The 22,458-nt window shown below is 47.6% G+C and overlaps 1 protein-coding gene across 1 annotated transcript in view; it reads right to left on the reverse strand.

The window, feature by feature from the left end:
* TRPM8 (transient receptor potential cation channel subfamily M member 8) overlaps window positions 1-22,458 on the reverse strand; it is a gene marked incomplete at both ends in the record, with an annotated part of 73,954 nt that overhangs the window by 16,584 nt on the left and 34,912 nt on the right. The window contains 9 exons of the mRNA XM_080798966.1: window positions 3,860-4,037; window positions 5,182-5,353; window positions 6,619-6,760; window positions 8,049-8,140; window positions 14,732-14,948; window positions 15,355-15,467; window positions 17,801-17,946; window positions 19,722-19,851; window positions 20,660-20,755. Of these exons, the coding sequence (XP_080655092.1) occupies window positions 3,860-4,037; window positions 5,182-5,353; window positions 6,619-6,760; window positions 8,049-8,140; window positions 14,732-14,948; window positions 15,355-15,467; window positions 17,801-17,946; window positions 19,722-19,851; window positions 20,660-20,755 (1,286 nt within the window). The remainder of the gene's footprint in view (window positions 1-3,859; window positions 4,038-5,181; window positions 5,354-6,618; window positions 6,761-8,048; window positions 8,141-14,731; window positions 14,949-15,354; window positions 15,468-17,800; window positions 17,947-19,721; window positions 19,852-20,659; window positions 20,756-22,458) is intronic.

Genomic DNA, 22,458 nt, shown 5'->3' on the forward strand with positions numbered 1-22,458 from the left:
TGGTGCTGTTTTAAAATTCCCAAGTGCGCATTTACACTCCAGTTCATAAGGTTGCCATTGGGTACAGCATAGCTGTACATGAATACAAATACATGAATATTTGGATGTGCTGCCAGGTGGGGGTCGCAGCCTGGGGCGGTGGGCTCCCAAAGCCCAGCACAAGGACGGCCATGATCAGAAACCATGTTCTGATGATTTAGCCCAAGGATGGGAAGGGAGTGGCTCTAGTTGCTCACAAGTTCCCAGGATGGTGATTAACAAAGAAAAAGCCCTCAGTTGAACCCAGGACTGTTCTAGACAGTACCCCCCACCCAGGGAAGGGATGCCCCCAAATTGTCACACCTAAGTACTGAATAGCACAACATTAAGTTACCAGGCCATGCCTGGGGTCTTGCAAGGAGGAAAGCTGCATCCAGCCTTGAGTGGGCAGTGCTGTGGCCAGAGCCATGGACTGTGGCCAGAGCCATAGATGTGGAGTTGTCCAGCATCCACTTCCTCAACATGAAAATGACAGGCTGGGTTCCTGTCCCTCCTGGCTCCAAGTTCTATCCGTTCATGATTATAATACAGATAATGGATTCCCATGCGGCATGGTCCTCAAGAAGGGCTTTTGTGGGGCGCCTGGGTGGCTCAGTGGGTTAAAGCCTCTGCCTTCGGCTCGGATCATGATCCCGGGGTCTTGGGATTGAGCCCCACGTCGGGCTCTCTGCTCAGCGGGGAGCCTGCTTCCCTTCCTCTCTCTCTGCCTGCCTCTCTGCCTACTTGTGATTTCTGTCTGTCAAATAAATAAATAAAATCTTTAAAAAAAAAAAAAAAAGAAGGGCTTTTGTGACTATCTCACAGCACACAGACATGGGACAGCTCTAAGTAATCCCCCACTCAGGGCCTCTCTGAGATTTACCAAATTAGTGTAGCTCAACTGTCTGGCACTGGGAGCTGTCGGCCCTTTTGTTTAATTTCTGTGGAAATTATCTCTGTGGTCAGACTTCACAAGGCCTTGCCAGTGTTGGGTGTAAAGGTCATGAGGGTGTGTCATCACTGTAAAATGGGACCCCACACCATCCCATTTCCTCTCTGCCCAACTTCACCTTTGGGAATTGTCCTCTCTTGCTGCTCTCACATGGACGCATGGTTATCCAGCATCTGACACCTGTCTCTGCAGCTCAGGCCAGGACAACATCTAGCGTCCTGACTCCTGAGTCCTTCCCTGGCCACCCGCTGGGGATGGTGATGGAGAAGGCAGCCTATTCCCTCTTTAAGTCCATGTGGAAACAATAGTCACACAATCTCCATGGCCCAGGCACCTACCACGGAACAGATGTTATATACTTACGTAATGAAGCCCTTCCTGGTCCATTATTAACCGCTAGTGCTTCTTGAGTATAAGACCCAGAAGCCGGGCTCCTGAGCGATAACTGAATGATGAACTAACCATGGGAAAAGCCCTGTTCGTTCCATCCATACAACCCACAAGTTCCCAGGTGCTGAGACAGGCCCAATCTCCATCCTCTAGAACGTACCATCCAGAAGGAGAGAAGGTTGTCACTGCACAAGGGGTTGCAAGGAGTCTCTACACAAAGTGGGGAGGGTATCAGGGACCCCTCGGGCAAAGGACGATGCATAGTTCCTTAAAAGGCCAGTGGGACTGGGGCAAGAGACCACCAAAATGGAGCCAAGTAATCCCAGCTGAGGGACCAGCACTTGCAGACGTCTGGGTGTGTTCAAAAGCCAGGTCATGGACAGCCTTGGGAAAAAGCTGAAGAGCCTGAAATTTACCCTGAAAGCTATGGGGAAATACTGAAATCCTTCCAGAATTTTAAGTAGAGCAGTGCCATTTCAGAAACATGACAGTGTAGAGGCTGGACTGGGGAAAGGCTTCTTTGTACACTGGAAGACCAGATGGCTACTCACTGCTCAGCCTGACAGTCAGGTGACATCCCCAGAGGCACAAGCTCCCACCCAGCCCTGTGCAAAGGGAGGCCATTGACCCTCATGGTGCAATCCTTGTGTCTTTCAGGAGCCCAGGGCTCAAGGGGACAATGGTCTTTTTCTTATTTTTCTTCTAAATTCTGAAAGCAATATACAATCACTGTAATGAGTGAAAATACATACTTGATTCTTTTCATTTATTTTTTACTGGAAAGAAATGAGATTATACCATAAAAATTAGCCTGCAATTTGCCTTTTATATTTAACAAAATATCATCCTTTCAAGTCAAATAGAGGTCTACCTTTTGTGAGACCTGCACAAAACTCAGTCATCTATAACAAGTTTTATTCGACCATCACCCTATCAACAGGCATCAAACAATGATCCAACAAGCATTCTTGTATATACGTCCTTAGAATAGAATGCCAGATGTAAGAGAGTTAAGTCAAAGATTTGTATGTCTTTTCTCCCAATAACTCTTTTCATATCACTTTCCACAGACCTAGAGGTAATTCACATGGCCAGCAGCAACGCCCATTTCCCAGCCTCATGCCCAACACAAATGGCTTTTTAAAATTTCCGCTCATCTGATGGGTCCTAGACCAGCCTCTTGTTGGCTTCATTGGGCCCTTCCCATCAACAGGATGGAGCCCCTTTTCATGTGATTTTCTGCCATTTGAATTTTTCTTCTCCGAATGGCACTTCCTCCACCAAATTTCTATTGTGTCTTCTCTTTGCTACCAATATGCAGAAGCTCTTTCTACATTAGGAACCAAAAGTCTTTGGCCACTACACATTTCTGCCATTCCATCACTTACCACAGGACTTCATCTGACAGCAAACCTTTACCTTCAACACTCGCTTTACAAAATCAAAAGTGTTTATCTTGTCTTTCCTAGTTTCTTGGTTTCTGATTCTGACTGTTTCTCTTCCACCCCAAGGTTGAACAAGGATATTTCGTTGCTAAATTGTCTGTCTGTGCTGGGGTCACATACTCAAAATCGCTACCTACCTTAAAGCAACAACATACTATGGTTCTCACACTTTAACTACAACTGGAGCCCCTGGAAACCCTCTGAAAAAAGATGAAAGGAAAAGAAAAATCATGATTTTCTAAAAGTCATAAGGAGAGCTACCAAAGGCAATACACATTTTTTAGAGCCACCATTGTACTCTCCCTCCACCTCATTAGACATGAGCCCCAAAAGAAAGTCACTCTTCTGACTCTGCTCTTGTGATCTGTATTTAAATTGAAAAGCATCAGGCACCTGGGTGGCTCAGTTGGTTAAGTGTCTGCTTTTGGCTCAGATCACGATCCCGGTATCCTGGGATCAAGGCCCGCATCAGGCTCCAAGATCAGTGGGGAACCTGCTTCTCCCTCTCCCTCCACGCCTCCCCCCAGCTTATGTTCTCTCTCTCTCGCTCTCTCTCACTTACTCTCTTGCTTGTTCTCAAATAAATAAATAATACCTTTAAAAAAATTTTTAAAAAGAAAGCTGAAAAACTTCAAAGCAGCAACTAACTAGAGGCTGAGTCCTTTAAACCCTAAAATCCATGCCACCGAGTCCATAGAAAACATGGATGTTGGGGGGGAGCTGCACCACACCAGCACCACGCCCACATCCTGGCGCTCGGGGAGATGGCTGAATGCGTGCTAGATGTACAAGGTCTGAATGTGCTGAAGGGTGTCACAGGTACCTGGCTGTAATGTCATATAAGCTTACAGCGCAGCAAATAGGAACATACTGTATTTTTATTATAGTCCCTTTAAGACTGCCCCCACCTCCAGACCTGCAGGCCCCTATGCGCTAACACAAGTTGCTCAAGGGCGGACCTTCACGGCCTTCCTTGCTCCTGCTTCCTCCAGCCCCAGCTGGCACACGGTCTGCCCACCATGAACACCCGAGAAACTCGTGACTGAGCACGTACCCAAACATGGCAACGAGCAGGTTGACCAGCAAGATGTTAGTGGAGAGCATGTAGATGCACACCAGGGGGATGGTGATCCACTCGGGGAACCGAGGCAGGTTGTGCTCATCCAGCTCCACACACAGGGGCTTGGACTCATTCCCAGTAAAGGTGCAGTGGGAAAAGTCGTACGTGGTACCTGAGGACGTAGAGACCAAAAGGCAAGGAGAGGACCCTCTGGAGGGAACAGTACCACAGCGCCCAAGGGTGGGGGCGGGGGGCACATGACAATGACCAGGATGAGGATGGCTTGGGGTGGTGGGAATGGTAGAAAGTGTTCTGGTTGCACAGACACTGAGGAGATAAAATCAACAAAACCATCTGATGAACTGGAGTTGGGGAATGAAATCAGAGGAGATTTCAAGAACAGGATTTGCACAACTGCGTGAACAGTAGCGACAGACCCTAGAATGCGGACCTTGGAGAAAGTCCAAATCCTCACACATGACTAAAGCCACCGGGGAAAGGGCTGTCCCGAGGACAAAATGAGCTCCCTTAGGTAAAATGGTGACTACAGCTGCATAAGGGAAATAACACTAACAACGTGCCTTCCCATCAGGGCACAGGAAAAGAGCTTGGGTCTTGGAAGAGGCTGCAACAGAAGAAGCCAGGACAGCCCGAGGCCACAAGGATAATGGAGAAAACACCAGGGAGCTCAAAAATACGACCAGTAGGGCAGAGGAAACATCAGGGTCATCGTGTCCCAGCAGGACAGAACATGACAAGCCCAGGCTCTCGTCAGCATCATAAAGATGCTTTAGACAGCTCATTCAAGACACACACTGGTCTGCACATGCCCCACACTTTCCTCACATAAACCAGGCATGAGCACATTAATGCCATCTGTGCTGCCATTCTCCTGCCTCTGAAGGATGCTGGGCAGAGGCTAAGGCCAGAAGTTGAGACTGCAGGTTCCTGTGCAAAATTTTCAGTATTGCTCTTTTGGAAATAAATGGGCACCCAGTTACATAAGAGAGTACAACTCACAACACCCATTTCTGCACTAGTGAGTTTCGCTGCTGTCCATGGCCACATCGCTGTTGAAAACATGAGAAATGCTATTTTCAAGAAGTTTCAAAATTGCAGACTAACGTTGTTGGACACATTGGCAAGGCGGATGTAAAAATCCCACTCAGACACAAAGAAAAGGTTGAGAGGGTCAGCGTTCAGTCCCTGATATTGGCCCAACTCCTGCTCTGGGTCAGAGCAGGGAGCACTGGGGGCTGGCTCTGGAAGCAACCACCTGCTCCCAGATGTCCCCTCCCAGGCCAGGTCAGGCTCACCATCCACGTCACTGGGCACCTGGCCAAACATGGCCAGATAGGGCTCGTAGATAACTGAGCGGAATATCCACCTCCAGCGATGCTCATTTTGCCTGAGGATCCCTTGCCTGGCCACGCCAAAGGCCACCATCCACACCGCAAAGAGGAATAGGAAGAAGAACACGTCGATGAGCTGTCGAGGGAGGACACAAGAACAGAGTCAGGTCTGTGCCCCAGGGGGCTCATCTGCTCATTTGACTACAGAGAAGGGTGGAGGTTCTAGTCACCCAGTGTGATTTTAAAAATGACCATTGCTACCTTGGGGTCTTGGGACATCTATCTCCCAGAATTGAAACTGATGTATTTTTGTTTGTAGGTCTCCAAACCAACTCAGCACCAGAAATTTTCTGGATAAGAGACCGGCTTGAGAGCAAAAGAGGCACCCACCTCAGAGTACCTGTCCTTCTCTACCTCTTCTCATGTTCACTTTCTTGAAATCCCTACATTGTGTCTTCAGTGGTTTTTTTTTTTTTTTAAAGATTTTATCTCTTTATTCGACAGAGGGAGAGATCACAAGTAGGCAGAGAGGCAGGCAGAGAGAGGGCAGAAGCAGGCTCCCTCTTGAGCAGAGAGCCCGATGCGGGACTCGATCCCAGGACCCTGGAATCACGACCTGAGCTGAAGGCAGAGGCTTTAAGCCCCTGAGCCACCCAGGCGCCCCCAGTGTTTTTTTTTTTTTTTAAGGAAAATAAAAACTATCTTTAAAAGAATGCACAGTTTTCATTTTTTTAACTTTTTGCACACACAGCATGACTTCATGGTGACTTGATGCCTCAGATATGCTTTGAATTAAAAACCACAAACTCAAAAGAACCTCAATGTTGGAAAGCAACCTCCAGATGAGCTAATCCAAACGCCCATCTGATTTAAAGACAGAAGCACGGGAGGTTTGGGTCATCTGGAAAACAAGCTTAGGAAACCAACATCGTCAGTGTGTAATTATCTTTCTGTTGGACGTCCCTATGGAACAGCGCTGGTAATGCTGATCCTACATCTATACCACATGTTTATAGAATTCAAGCCCTAATCCATTGCACACCTCCAGACAAACATATTAACCTCCATGGTCCCCATCTATAAATGGCTATAACCATCCCTATTCTGTCTATGCTCTTACTGAGCTGTGACTCAGTTTGACTCATGTGACTCAAATGAAAGCACCTGGTAAAGAGTAAAATCCAAATACCTTTCTTAGCAATGCACTTAACTAACCATTTGCTCCTAGTACTCACCTTCTGTTAAATTTTAAGCTGAGAGAGGCTCCTGATTGAAAAACACATCAAGGAAAGCAAACCTTACCAATTGTAACGTGTCTATGGGTAAAACCCTTCTACCAACAACAGAAGGAACTCTGGGTCTAGCAAGCAGAATGGCAACCACAATATTCTCCATTCTTACCATCCTCTGCAACATTATAATCTTGGGTCCTAAATTTCTGCTTACAGTGAAAATGTGGATCAACCTTAGAGTGAATATAATGTAATCCAGGCAAAAGATGACTCGTCCGGAATACAGAGAGGTTTTATTAGAAGGGTGGAGCCTATGGAAGGAAGGGGAGCAGAATATGTGAGATATTAACAAAACAGTTCAAAATTTTGTGTTTTCTTTTATTTCTTTAAAGATTTTATTTTTTTCAATGTTATGTTAGTCACCATACAGTATATCACTAGGCTTTGATGTCATGTTCCATGATTCATTGTTTGTGTATAACACCCAGTGCTCCATGCAATCCGTGCTCTCCTTAATACCCATCACCATGCTAACCCATCATAACCAAACTTAAAGAAACATAGTCAGGGCCCTGAGAGCTAGTGGAAACAGTCCGAGGACACCACCTGTCAGTCACTGGGCTTCTGCTCCTGTGGCCTCCAGGAGAGCAATGATAGAGCTTTCAGAGTTTCTTGCCCTTAAACCTTCATCCTCCAACACTTCTACTGCAAGAACCCAGTCACATTGCCACTGACTTCCTCACTCCCACAGCCCCTATAACAATCCCAATCCCCATCCTTGCCCAACTTCTTGGGAAGTGGCTCTGCCAGGTTTCCCCTAATGAGACTTCCCTCATTTGTACCAGATCATTTGGTTAGCTCACCCCCTGCTAATGTGTTTGTTGAAAGCCTTATATGCCTTCTACCTGGAATTCTCTAGAAATCATGTGGTTCAAATGCTGAACCCAAGCAGAAAGGAAAATTATTAGAGGGGGAAATTGAGTTTTTATTCACTTCAAATTGCAGAGTGAGCATGGGTAGGCATATATATGAAGAGTCAGGCTTCTCTGCCAGAGGACACCATGCATACAGCTCAGGTATGACCATGAACTTCACCTTGAAGCTACCTGGGGAAGGCAGGCCTGAGGGAGGTGGGCATGGGCAATGCAAGTCATGGTTTGGGTGTGTCCCAATTGCTCTACCATGGGAAGTACACATTGCTGTTCAAAAGTGATTCTAGATTGGTTTTTCTCATCCTATAATCTGGCTTTGAGAGACATTCTCCATAGCCAGCATCCAAGCAGATGTATATTTTCAAAGATTATATGGCTCTCCTCAATTTCTAATCATCTCTCGCAAATTCTGTATGCACCAAGTATAGATCTGTATGCATCTCAAGTATAGATCACCAGGAGGGAGAAGAGAAGAGATGCAACTTTATGCCAGCCAAGCTGTCTCTCGAAGAGGCCGAGACAATGGCGTTTGCAATAATCTCAAAATGGGGGCAGAAGGGAAACAGACTCATCTTGGACTTGAAATATCAAAGACCTCTTCTTCACCTACCCACCCAAAGAAATCCAAAAGCACCTGAAACTGGGAAAGGTAGTGAGGTCTACTTACCGAAATACAATGCCTGCTATGAAGTAAAAAAGCCCAAGTGTGTCCATGACATTCCACAGGTCAGTAAAATAATTCACCCCATTCATGTACCACTGCAGCACAGAAAGGGACAGAGAGAGAGCATCAGCAGCTGGGAAACATCAACTGCTTCCAGATTTCTTTTTTAAATGTTCACACATTTTTTTTTTCCCGGATCCTTTTTGAGCCGACAGTATGCCCTACCTCATACCCTGTGATATTCCAGGGGGATTGGAAAGTAGGTTGCATGCTTGCTGTTCTGTTATGCATGTGTTGCTGACAAAGTCAGAAAAGGGACACAGGCATCCTTACTGTTCTTTAAAGATGAACCCACAGACAGTGGGCCCAACCTGTGTGGGCAAATGTGGAATACCCAGGCTACCCAGTACAGTGGTATAAGCTGTGCACTGCACAACTCTAGAGCGTATTATCCATACTGTTGTCCTCATAGATTTGTGTATTTATCATAAATACTTTTTGGCATGTGGGAATAAAACATCTTGATAAAAAGATTTTTTTTTAAATTTGCACACAGGGGTTGTGTGCTTCACCTGTGTGGGCAGATGTGTTTGCAGAAATGACTGACAGGAACAGTGTGCATCAGTGATCCTTCCATCATTTGTGCATATTGGGATGATTTCTCAGAAGAAGGCATGTCAGGAGATAAACAGAGAAAGGGCAACCCAGTAGAAGACCACATCTAGACAGCCTCTTGGTGATCTGTCTGCTGGGTCTGGGGACCTCTGACCCTCTTGTTCATCAAATGGACCCTCTGTCCATTTACTGAGAGCCCACAGGACTCCAAACACCTGTGCTGGACTCCTGGCACACTGGACCTCAGATTAAGTGCAACACAAATTCTCAAAGAAGCTATTGGCCCTGGGGCAAAGGTAGTCATTAGACATCCTTAAAATGAAACGTGGTCAGGACTGGAGGGGAGGTAGGACAAAACCTAAGGGAGCTCAGGTAAGGAAACCAGCATATTGCCTTGTGCGAGGCACGAAACCAATGCCAAGGAAGTGTCATCAACTCAATCCGTTTGATTTCACTAGATGAACTCACCACTACGGGTCCATCTGATACTCAGATAGCACGTTTCCTATGCTTTCCCCAAAAATAAAGCATAGGGAAACAAAAGCTAAGGAACTTGCCTGAGGCAGACAGCCAGCAAGTGGCAGGCTCACGGGTTCTGGGTCTCAGAGAGTTTCATCTTGTCAGCATCCCGCTGCTTCACTACAACCCACAGAAATCCTACAGCTTTAAACTTGGAAGGGATTCAGGAAACATCATCCATTTATCAAGGAGTACTTCCTTTTCTTCATTTATAAATGCAAACAGCAGCTTTGGTAGACAAACATGGTGAGGGCCTTATGCAATCAAGCACCAAGGAAATAAAATCTCCCAGCCCCAAGGTGACCACACTTCTCTGTGGGATGGCTGAATGGGTGGGTCCCGAAACCGAGTCAGCACACCTCAGCATCCACTGAGGTGGTCCCAGTCTCGAGGATTACCCACCAAGAACCATCTGCAAAATGAGCGGGTGGGACAGGCCCTACCTCCCACCTGTTCCCTCTAAAACCTTGGTCTGGGAGGCAGATACGTACAGGGCAAGCAGCAGCCCCAGCCCAGCTCAGCCTCTCAGAATCCTGGCCTGAGAGATGGGAAAAACCCTAAATAGATCAGTTCTAGAGCTTGGAAGCACCGCTGCAGTGAGAAAGCATTTTTTTTTTTAAATGAATAGAAGCCTTTTTTATGAATGGAATGACAGAGATGGGCTATATTCATAAAATACAAGAAACTCATTTCACCGTATCTTTCAGGATTTGGGGATTCAATGAGCCTTAAGACTGAACAGCACTTTCCACAAAGGGATGGTGGAACTTGTCTCCTGTTACATAAATATCCACAACTTGATTACTGGACATTTGTACTTATGGACTGCCTTGGTTGAAAATTTCAACTTAGTTTATTACATCTGCCCCCAGGGAAGGAAACATTAGGAGAGTATTCTTTGTGACACCCAGACATAACCTAAAACAGGTAACATTCTGTTCAGTTCTCTTTTTCTTCTGACAAGTGCGAGTTAGGTTCATTAAGACAGCGCCAGGTCAGCAGGGGAAAGCTAACTGAGGATTCTAGCCACTGGAGCCTGCAGCCAGAAGAGAAACAGCGACCCCGAGCGTCAGACTCCTTGAAGGAGGAGAATCTTGGAGGCCCTGTCCGGCAGCCCGACTCACAGACTGAAGGATCAGCTCTCCCACAGCAGAGCTGGGCTTGGATCCCCTCTCCCAGCCCTCAGCCCAAGGTGCTCCCATATCATCGCCTTAATACACAGGACTGCTAAATTAAACTGGTCTGTTCAAAATGATGTTTAAAGAAAAGAGAAGAAACATTTGCCTAAAGCTATATGCCTGCATTATCATCCTCCCCATCACACATCACCCTTTGTAAATGTAGACAGACTAGAGAGACTCAGCCAGAACATGTGGGCCTCACCTCCACCTGGCAGGCCCCCGGGAATGACTGAGAAGTGCATTATCTTACCCAGGCACCTTCTGCAGCTCACTTCCCTCCCCAGGATTCCTGCCCATTAGCCCACTGGTCACTCTACTCAATGTCCCTGCTCTGTGCGACACTGTACACTGCACCTCGACAACACTGAGCACCACACCTGGACAACACTGCACAACGCACCTGGACAACACTGCGCACTGCACCTGGGCAGCACCACACCTACACCTGGACAACACCACACACTGCACCTGGGCAACACTTCACATGGCACCTGGACAGCACTGCACACTGCACCTGGACAACACTGCGCACTGCACCTGGGCAGCACCACACACTGCACCTGGACAACACCATACACTGCACCTGGGCAATACCACACACTGCACCTGGACAACACTTCACACGGCACCTGGACAGCAATGCACACTGCACTTGGGCAACACTTCACATGGCACCTGGACAACACTGCATACTGCACTTAGGCAACACTTCACACGGCACCTGGACAATACTTCACATGGCACCTGGGCAGCACTGCACATGGCACCTGGGCAGCACCACACACTGCACCTGGACAACACCACACACTGCACCTGGGCAACACTTCACATGGCACCTGGACAGCACTGCACACTGCACCTGGACAACACTGCACATGGCACCTGGACAACACTGCACACGGCACCTGGGCAGCACCACACACTGCACCTGGCAGCACCACACACTGCACCTGGACAACACTGTACACTGCACCTGGACAACACTGCACCTGGGCAACACTTCACACGGCACCTGGACAACACTTCACATTGCACCTGGACAATACTGCACACAGCTCCTGGGCAACACTTCACACTGCCTGCCCAGGGTCCTTCTCCAAACAACATACACTTGTCCTGAGTCTCCTTTGAATAAATGACTTAGTAGTTAAATGTACACACAACATTGTATGGAGATGTCTGTGACCTAAGACTTCAAAGTTCACTCTTTCAAATCCTCTAGGCCAACGTCCCAGTAAACATACAACTCATCGTGCAGTGCTGTTCTCTCCTTGGAAGCTCCCAGAAATGACCCTGCAGACCCTCATTAACTGGGAGAAAGCTACGTAAGGGCAGAGATATTTGTGTGTTTGGCTCATTGCTGTATCGCCAGTGTCTAGAACAGTGCCTGGCACCTAGTAGGTACTCAATAAATAATTAAAAGGAATGCATGAATGAAGTGTTTGGCTTATGCCAAGACACATCTCCCTGCATCTTCCATCCAGGCCAAGCTTTGTCCTCTAAAGCAACCCAGAATAAGTCCTGTCTCCAGGTCTCCTGACTTCTTTCGATGCCTGGAGGAATCAAACAACACCTGGACTTTCACAGCAGCTTTCACAGTGTGCCTTAGTGCAGTGAGGAAGACAGGGTCAGTCCCAAGACTCATGGAGAAATCACTGGGAGCATGGATGAGGAGGGGGAAAGCAAGAAAAGAATTTTTTTTCACCAGCCATTGCAGGAAGCAACCACCAAGAGAAGCGTCAGCTCCAAAGGATACCTCGAGCCCCTTCCCACATCTCCCTTGCTCTGGCCTCACAAGCCACCATCGTGGCTCCCTCCATGCTCCCAGTCACAGCACAGCTCTGGGACTGAATTAGGAAGACCCTGGCTCATCAGCTCTTTTCTTAAAAAACATACACGCACCTGCCAGAAGTACATCAACACCCTCCCTTGTGCCAGCCCCGAAGGGTCAAATATGAGTAAGAAATAAACATCTGCATTAGACCATGTCCATGCCACTCACTTCTGGGCAACAGCAGCACATGCATGAGGAGCTGGAGAAATGCAAAAGGACCACCCAGAGGAGCTGGTGCTGGCCTAGACCCACAAAGCTACCACATAAGGCATCGGGGCTTCCTGCTCCTTGCAATCATCTCTCACAGTAGGAAGATGCCCATTTAGGAATGAGGAACCAAAAGATCAAAGAAATTAAGTAAGTTATTACCATACTGTCTATGTGCAATTTCTGCTAGCTTTTTTGCGCCCAGCCCCATTCCCTCTTTTTCTCTCAGTCTCTCTCTCTGCTTATTTATAAGTACCCATGACTTCTTTCCACCCTGGGCTATGACTTCACTGTTATGCGATCCTACTCAGTGACTGCATTTAAGGTGTCGGGCTGGTCGCCTAATGTGAAGAAACCAGAACCATGGGGTGTGTTGCTCAAGTCTCCACAAATTCCATGCCTCTCCTGGCACTCTACACTGCCCCCCCCCCCCGCCCTGGAATGTGAACCAAAGCCCACAGAGCTCAGGGACACGTGTGTGACTCAAACCACCAGGGGCCCCTCAGAGTCCTGCATGACCTCCTGGAGGACCTCTCCAGCTCTATCTGCTTCCACAGGCCCGGCAAGGCTCTGGAAGCAGCCTCACCACAGGATGGATACTTCAGGGGAAAGAAGCCCCGCCTCCTAGTCCACAGAGAACGGAGCTCCACCCCCTCCAGCTTGACAAAGCCTGTAACTTCACCATTGACTCCCTTCCTCTGCAAAACCTGCACTGGGAATGTTGTCTTTTTCTCTTTGCATCTTTGGGAATGGAGGACAAGGAGGAAGGTAGGACCTCGGAACCCAGCCACACCAGGATAGGAGAAGGGAACACACATGACCTCGTGCAGAGACAGTTCCTACGATGGCTTTCAGGAGAGTTCCAGTAGAAAAGGTGCTGTTCCCTTACTTCCTCACATTGGCCTGGGCCCATTCCTGCTTTAAATGTTGAGTCTCCTTGCATCTTTTCTTCTCTCCAGCATGATATTTTCACCCCTTGGCTGCTGACACACAGTAAATCAAAGGAGAACGAGCAAACGATGACAGCCAGGAGAAAGAGACTATATAGAAGGGTTATGGGGCAAACTGTACCCCCCAAAATTCATACACTGGGTCCCAACCCCCATGTGTCCAGATAGAGCTGTGACCTCACGAGCCAGAACGTGGGGTCCTCAAGAAGCTGATGGGAGGTCACAGAATCCTCCACCCATCAGCAGGGTCCTGCCCTGAGGGAGAGTTGCTGGAGACAGAAAGCCCGTATGTGTCCATGCTCTGCACTGACTTATATCATTTGTCTTGTTCTTCCTCCACCTCTATGCCATCTCTATCCCCCATCTGCACCTTCTTGGCAGGGGGAGGCAGATGCAGGGCACTGGTGCCAGTACTCCCTCCAGGCCCCCTGACTATCGCACATACTGATAATTGATCAAGACACTCTCCTGCTGAGAACAGGAAAAAATCAGAACCGTCCTCAATCCACAGCCCCTGAGAGCCAAAAAAAAAAAGTCTATCGGACTTGGCATGATAGTTGAAAGCAATGTAGGATTCCTACACTAGGCGCAGGCAACTCTGTGAGGTCAAGTACAGCATTCCGTGCCTCCCCCACCCAAATTTCTCATAACACCTGTCATAGTATCATGTAAACATCAGCAACGGGTATGATGTTGGATTTGGGCTCAGGGGGGACAACAAAAGTGACAGTAATAGCAGTGCTCAAATAATCACTGAATCCGAAAAGATTTTCTGGGATGACTTTTCATAATGCTCTAGGGACAGCATCAGCCTTCACTCTCAACATTTATCCCTTTAACAGTGACTAACTGAGCACCTGTTATGTGCCAGGACTGGGCTAAAGTTTTGGGTTCAATGGCAGGGAGAGGCTGCCAAAAAAGCAGATCCCAAAGAAACTGCAGAAAAGCACCATGAATAATTCACACACCCTCCCTGAAATCCACAGGGACTTATATGACTTTCCAACACTGTCACTCTGACACACTGGGCATTAAAATGCTCTTAGCTTGAAAGTGCCCCTCCACCCCAGCTCCCCTGCCTCCCCTGGTGATGGTAATGGCAGGAGTGGGTTACAGTCCAAGGTCGATCTTCTCTTTGAACATATTCCCAATTCTGAAGTAATTCATTTCCATCAATTAACATTAATCAGCAAGGAGCGAGCTTGGTGCTAAGAAACCTCACTAGAGTGCTAAGATGTTGAAAATGCATCATTTGCTTTAGAAAAATCATGACTTTGGAGCTTCAGAAGCAACTTCTGTTCCTCAACTTCTGTTCCTGGATCTAGGGAGATTCCACCTGCTGAGGAAAGAAAGAGGTGTCTCACGTGGGGACTGTCCTACCTGTCTCACTTCATCACAGAACAGGACAAAGACCAGGGCGTAGAGGACCAGCTCGGGGGAGTGTGGCACGGAGTGAAAATCCATGAGCAGCACATAGGCAAAGAGCAGGAGGAAGGCAATGTAGAAGACCACGTTCCAGGCAAAGACCACAAACGGGGAGGTGAAGAAGGCCACATAGTACCAAAGGATCTTCTTGTGCTTGTCGATGGGCTTCTTCCTGGACCAAGAGGTGAGAACACTGTCATCGCCCTCTAGAGGATCATGTCCTGCAGGAGCTGCAGTCCTCCTCCTGAACATGGATGAATCCAGACCTACGGCCAGGGGCAGGGGAGCCAGAGCTGCCTTCTGAGACCAACCAGGCCAAAACTCAGCCCCTGACTTTCCAGGACCAACAAATCCAAGTTCTGCCTTGGATACTGAAGACATACCTCCACCGCTACCTATTTAAAAATCAAAACTAGGAAAAGCCAGAAAAGATCCCCAGCCCTACTGTGTAGGGATTCTCACAAATGTCATAAATTCCAGGCTTTATAACCCTCTACATAAGAACATATGCACACACACACACACACACACACACACACACACATTTACACATACAATCACGTGTCTTGGTTTCGTACCTAAAGGATACAAAGCCACAGCCAACCAAGGGGATAATAAACAAACACAGGATAATCTTCCAGTTCTTGGTGTCTCGGGAAATCTCTCCATACCATTGCTTGGAAAGAAAATTCTACAGGGAGACAGAGATAAAGGACATGGGTCATTATTAATGCAATGAAATTCAGGATGGTATGCAACCTCTCTTCCCAGCCCTCGCACCCCCTCAAAATAAATAACCCTCCAAATTAAGGTCTTCTCCTTTGTGTTAGTTACCTGGAGTCTGAGGGGCTATGATAAAACCATTCACAAGTCTGTTTGATTTTCAGTCCTTTCCTAACTTGGGTTCTGTGAACTTTAAAAATAGAGGTTGTATGAGGCCAAATTCCCTAAAGCCATGAATTTTAACCACCTCTAATTCTTCTTATGTAAGTTTAAACAAGCGTCTTTCTGGCTCCTTCCTCCTCACTGATTGCAAATTCACACACCTGTCCAGTGCTACCTGCAGGAACCCCAGGACTCATTGCTGGAGGCCAACAGGTTGAGAGGAACAGGGCGACAGCTGGCATCTCAACATCAGCATGAGTTGAAATGCATGAAAACGCCCTTCCCAGACCACCAACCCCGGAGAGATGGAACGGGGCCTCCCATGAAGGTGGGAATTAGAAAACTCAGGTTACCTCCGAGACCCACACTTCATGGCAACACAAAAGGGTGAGCATAGACTCGTCCACATCAAAGGAACACACAGCTCTCAGAAACGGCCCTGTTCGTCGGAAGGGGACTGGCATGGATGCACTGGCTGGGAGAGCTAAAGCCCACGTGCTGCACCAGACCTTCCCTCTCTCAGAAGCCGCTTCTTCCAGGGAGCCTAACAGGCTCTGCCTAGGCTGCTGAGGCCAGGCGTGTGCTTGGCCCATGAGGGGCAGCCCCAACAAAGGACAAACTGCACTTGGTGGGTCAACGCCAACTTGCTTGCCACAGCAGGACAAGTTCCATGCAGTCCCAGGAAGTCTCCATGGGGTTGAGCCCTGCAGAGCACAGTGGCAACTCTTAGCACACCCATATCTGCTTCTTTCCCTCACCGTTCTGCCCCAGCGCCCACATGCACTTCCTAGGCTCACCTCCACAACAAAGAATTTAAATTCTCGCTTTGGGGCCTGCTTCTCGGGGAGCCAAACAAAAACAGGTAATACCCAGCCTTCCTCACTCTTCTTTCCTGCCAAGGTGGAGGAATACATCAAGTGGTATCACTAGCCCCCAGTCATAGGAGGCTCTCCCCTAGCTGGGGTTCCACAGCCACCAGCGACTCCTGACCCCCGGCAGTAGGCTACACCCAGGAAGCCAGCTCCCTGGTCCTATGTGTCTGGCCATGAGATTTCTCTGAATATTATTGAATTGGCATCTGGCTGAAACTGTTGGGACTGGTAAGCTTGGACAAGATCAAGAGTCATCCTCCCCCAGGCCCCAAGCTCTGGGGCACCAACACGATGGGGCGTGGGGCCAAAGGAGCTGTGAGCAGAGTGTGGCCCTTCTTGGCCTCCAGCTCAGCCCTCCGGGCAACCCTGATCCCAGTGCCAGCCTCAGTTCAACATGCTGATTATTGGCTGCATGGTGTAACGGGAAGACCACAAAACAGACAATCAACATGGAACCAAATCTCAGTTCTGCTCCTTCCTAGCGGTGCAACCTAGAGAATGTTCCAGAACCTCTCTGAACAACTGAGTCCTTGTCAGTAAAATGAGATGACCTCCACTTCCACACATGCTATGAAGATAAAACACGATCACATACATCATGTGGGTGACAGATAAGTGTCAATCCACCCACATCTTCCTACTCCTCCCAGCTTCACACCAGACCCCTCCAACTGGGATTATGGGTGGAAAAACTCCCCTCGGCAAGCTGAGACACCAAGTGCAAACCACCATTAGTTTAACTCAGTGGAGGAAACCTCTGGGCTGGCTTTACCCTATTTCATGTTGGTTCCTCTAGTGCCATTACTACCCATAATAACTATAACGGGACGCACTGAAGTTGAGGGCTGGCATCTGTCACATCCTATCTCCTCAAAACCCCCCAGCAACCCTTACTTTACAGACAAGGGAACTAAGGCTCAGAGAGCTTGTGTGCCTTGGTCCATCACCACACACATAACTGGAGACACAGTGGACTGGGCCCCAGGCATGGGATTCAGAGACCTAGCCCCTAAGTACAGTGCCATCCTGGGTGCTTGGTGGAAACTCCCAAGAATGCTCTCTCTCCTCCACCATCTCTTGAAGCAGGGGTCTCTACCAACACCTATGTGCTGCCATCTCCTGGAACGTCCCTCAATTTTCTCTGCTTCGGCTCTTATATCAGAGGTGAAGGTCTGCTTTTAACACTATCTTGTTCAATGCCACAAAGAGCATCTGATGCAAAGGGCCCATCTCTGGAGGTGACGTTTGGTGACTGCACGCCATTTACCTGGACCCCAGGCTGGGCGATGAAGTGCTGGTCCGTGGCCTCTACCGCCAGCTCCAAGCAGTTGCTTCCGCCCCAGGCTTCACAGGAGTACACCAGCAGCTGCTCGGCCAGGTCCTCGTCGCTGCTGTAGCACTCTGTGAACAGCTCTGTGGGGACACGGCCACCAGAGGGAGGGAAGCCAAGCCGGAGGCAGAGCTGGCAAATATACAGACTGGGCCTGCCACGCCCCCACGACCCAGCCCCGACTTGGTGAAAAGCCTGGTTTCTAAAAGGCATAGAGAATGCCAGCATGGCGTCATCCTCCGCTGAACAAAGGGGGTTTTGGGGACACCACGCCCAACGCAGCTCCTGATGGCTGCAGGTGTCTGTAAGTGCCCACTAAATTGGGTTGCATGGAACATGGGGAGCCACCCCCTTTTGTGGGGGCTCAGCCCTGGGGAGAGACGCAGACCCACAGCTTCCTTTCCCAGAGCAGCTGATCTCCCTTCATTTACATTCTCTGCCTTGTGGTAAGAGCTTTTTGCCTCATAAGACACCATACGAACCAACCAACCGACCAATAAGTGTAAGAAACACTGACCTATTGCTTTAAAGGTGTGCTTACATTTCGAGACCTAATGCTAGAAATTGAAGTATAAATCCTCCCGGGAAATTTTTTAAAAGTCAAAATACTTGAGATCCATTTTCTGAGTTTAATCAGAAATTAATAAAATATCTTTGAAATGTAATATATTTTTTAAAAAGTGATTGGACACCCTTTTGGCAACACAGAGAAGCCAAATGCATGAGCCTTTTTTTTTTTCATTACATGAGACGACAAAATTGTGTGCATTTTGCAGCTTGCCCCATTGCAAACTGAAAACTCCCAAGTGAGAAAGGGAAAACTGAGCAGGCCCAAACTCTCTGTCATCGGGAAGCAATTGTTCTTAGTTTCTCACGCTCCTGCATGGTCCAGACATTCTGAGCAAACCGCACTGACAAGCTTTGTTCAAGGATGACTGAACAGCAAACAGAAGACAGACATTCCAGAAGAGTAAGGCTTAGCAGTGCCTCTCCCCCATTCCATTCCAGGTAACGAGCAATCACGCCCTGGAAGGGAGCATGGGCAGGTCACCTGCAGCCCCAGGAGAAGCCCCAAGTCTCCTAAACTTTGGGGGAGCTGCAGGGCAGGCAACAGAAGCCTTTAGTCATGTCACTCCAGGGGAATGAAGGCATGGGGAACCAACCCAAGATGCTGCTCTGACTGCTGCCTGGACCCTTAGTAATAAACCATTTGTGTCCCTGACCCAGGGGCGTAGGGTCTTCTCTCTATGAAACAGACAGGCTAACTTGATAACTAGCAAGTCAGGTAAATATCTCAGATCTGGGGGCGCCTGGGTGGCTCAGTTGTTAAGCATCTGCCTTCGGCTCAGGTCATGATTCTGGGGTCCTGGAATCAAGGCCCACATCAGGCTCCTGCTCAGCAAGAAGCTTGCTTCTCCCTCCCCCACTCTCCCTGCTTGTGTTCCCTCTCTTGCTGTGTCTTTCCCTGCCAAATAAATAAATAAAATTTTAACCAAAAAATCTCAGATCTCTCAGTTTCTCAAAAGCATCCAAAAACACTCCTTCTCTGCCCCCAGACTGTGGTGCTGAGTTTCTTAGACCTAGCCTGTGTGTGGCCCTGGCAGTTGTGAGATGAGACACCCACATTGTCCTGCATCCATTCTTGGAAACATCAGTAAGTGGCACGGCCAAGGGGTCTTTGGCTTCTGCCATAGCATGCACACCCCTGACCATGTGGTCTGCAACCCCTAAATCATGCCAGAGAGGGGAGCCTGGACATGCCACTGACCTCTGCCACCTGGCCTATGAGTGCTACAGGTGCATGTGTGCCTCCTACCATGTGGGCGCCCACTGTGGTGGCCCATTCCTGGAGACTCACCAACTGCACGGGTCTCATACTCATTGGCCAGCTCCTCAGACTCCCCTGCGGCATTGATGTCATTCTTCACCTTGGCCAGAGTCTTCAGAAGCTTGCTGGCTCCCAGGGCTGCCAGAGTGCAGCCCCTGGTCTTTTAGATGGGTGGATAACATTAGTTAATTCATAATTCCTTAAAGTGGTCAAGTCAACATTAATGTCAGGCAAGGACAAACTCTTAGCAAAAGCAAGAAGTGGTGAAATCTGAACCATTCATAATGATACAGAATAAACTTTGCAATGTACACAAGACAGCCTTGGCCCTGAAGATACAGTCTTGAATGTGGAATTAGCATATAAAAAGAAAATATCAAGATAAATGTTGTGAGTTGTTGATAGCATGAGACCTGACTGCCTAGCACCAAACTGTGGCAGCTCAAAGAGGGGAAGATTGGTTGAGGACACAGGAGAGCTGATGACGTAGTTAGTAAGACTGTGCTCATGAACTCTCTTCTCAATATCCAAATTTATGTTCTAATAATGGAGAAGGTAGCTTCTACACAACTGAACATAAACCATTATGTGCTAAATCACAAGGAAGAAAATCTCAATACATTCCCCAAAGCAGAATTTATACAAATCCTACTTCCTACCTCTAACGCAATAAAGCTAGAAATTAATTTTTTAATTAAACTTAAAAACTGTCTCCACTTGGAAAACACATACACACACCTGAGAAGCAAGTGTCTTCTGGGTTGCTCACCAAGCATAGCTACCTTCCAGGGACCTCCCCTCCCAATCACGCCTCCATCGACATGGAAACAGGCACAACCATATTCACTTGACACAAGACATCCTATTTTATTGATGATGTCTTGGACTAGGCATGTGAGTTTTGAGGTCAGAACAACCACAACAAAGCGAGCATTTGGGGTAAATTTGGCACAGGCCTAGACATTTACCTGCTCCCAAATGACCTTGGAGAGTTCCTTCTTGTTTTGAAGAATGGCCCAAATGAAGAGTGCTTGCAATGGGTGCCGAGTGATAGGAGACACGTCCTGCAAATAGTTAGAGTGTGTGGTCAGCATGCAAATAGAATATCCCCTTAGTAGATGCACTGGCATAAGAATGAAAGCAGGTGTCAGGATGTCCCAAGGGAGCACACCAAGTGTGGAGGGCTCCGTATATTAGTATAGGAATCCATTTCAACAGCACAGTGATGTGATTTTCATCACTGCAACTTACCAGGTAGGATAATTTGACAAAAATCTCTTACCTATCGTAAAAGACAACATATGACTAGGCAGAAAGTCACAAAGGGTAGAAACATGTGCCAACAGCAATTTAAAAACTACACAATTTCTGGAAGGTTGAAGAATTCCTCTCGTCACATAAATCTGTTTCTCATCTTAAAAAGTCGCTCCGGGGCACCCGGGTGGCTCAGTGGGTTAAAGCCTCTGCCTTCGGCTCAGGTCATGATCCCAGGATCCTGAGATCGAGCCCCACATTGGGCTCTCTGCTCCGCAGGGAGCCTGCTTCCTCCTCTCTCTCTCTCTCTCTCTGCCAGCCTCTCTGCCTATTGTGATCTCTATCTGTCAAATAAACAAATAAAATCTTAAAAAAAAAAGTCGCTCCAACTAAATTCTAACTTTCCTACAGCTTAAGTTCAATTATGACAATGTAAAACTTTGCTTCTTCCTTCAGAGCATTGTTCAAACTTTTGAGTCCTCATACATGCGACGGCTGCTATTCAGAATTCCCTATCTTCCGATGGAAACTTTTCAGATTGAAAACAACATCTCTATTCCTTTTAAACTCCCCTACAGATTTTACCAGGATCCAAAATGCTTCAGGAAGAATTATGGATACTGCAAAGGGTTTTAACACAAATAGCGTCAAACAGAAGTTTTTCTAAAGAGTTTCAATTCCTTCAAACAACTAACGCATTTAAATTTTTGTAATGCACCCACATACATGCATTAAAATCCTAAAATTACAGGAGATAATGACCTCATTTGAGTTTTCACAGAAGCAACAAGAATTTGAGATATGTAGTTGATTTGAGGGATGATCCCAGGAAAACCCATAGGATAGTGAGAAAAGAAGATGGGAAAAGGAGGAACCAATGGAAAGGGTGTGTTATCAACAAGTCATCACTGTCAATAACTAGAGATTACTACCACTAGGGAATCCTGGGACCCAGTGTAGAACATATGCCTCAGAATTAGCTCCTCCAAGTGGGGAGGGAGCTGGGGTATTTATACACCAACTGCTGGTATTGATGGGGCTCCGACCAGAACAAACCTTCAGCAAAGAGCTGCAGGTGCAGGCATTTGGAAACTTGGCCTGCCGGTGGTTGAAACATGAAGACCTGAGAGAATTCAGGTTGTACCTCCACAACAGCCTCCCAGATGGGAACCTGGATTATCCCTTTCAAAATATTCACTACCCCTTTTATCTACAAAGGAGAACTTGGCCAACCTTTACATGGGCAATTGATCACGCCCAACACCAAAAGGCTGAGACATGAACAGGAAGCCAGTCATTTGTCCCTCTTCCTTGTCAGATGCCTTCAGAAAAATGTGTGTGCCACACTGAGATTTGCAATTAAGAAAAACTGCAACAATAATTTGAAGTATAGCACAGAGCTTAGAGAAAGATATCTGACTACTCACCAGGTAGACTCATTATCTTAAGTAAAGGCAGTAGCAAAAATTAACAATGCCTACATGCTACCTACTTTATGGCAATAAGGGAAGAA

This window comes from Martes martes (genome assembly GCF_963455335.1).
Source record: "Martes martes genome assembly, chromosome: 3".
In the NCBI taxonomy this organism is placed as follows: Eukaryota; Metazoa; Chordata; class Mammalia; order Carnivora; family Mustelidae; genus Martes; species Martes martes.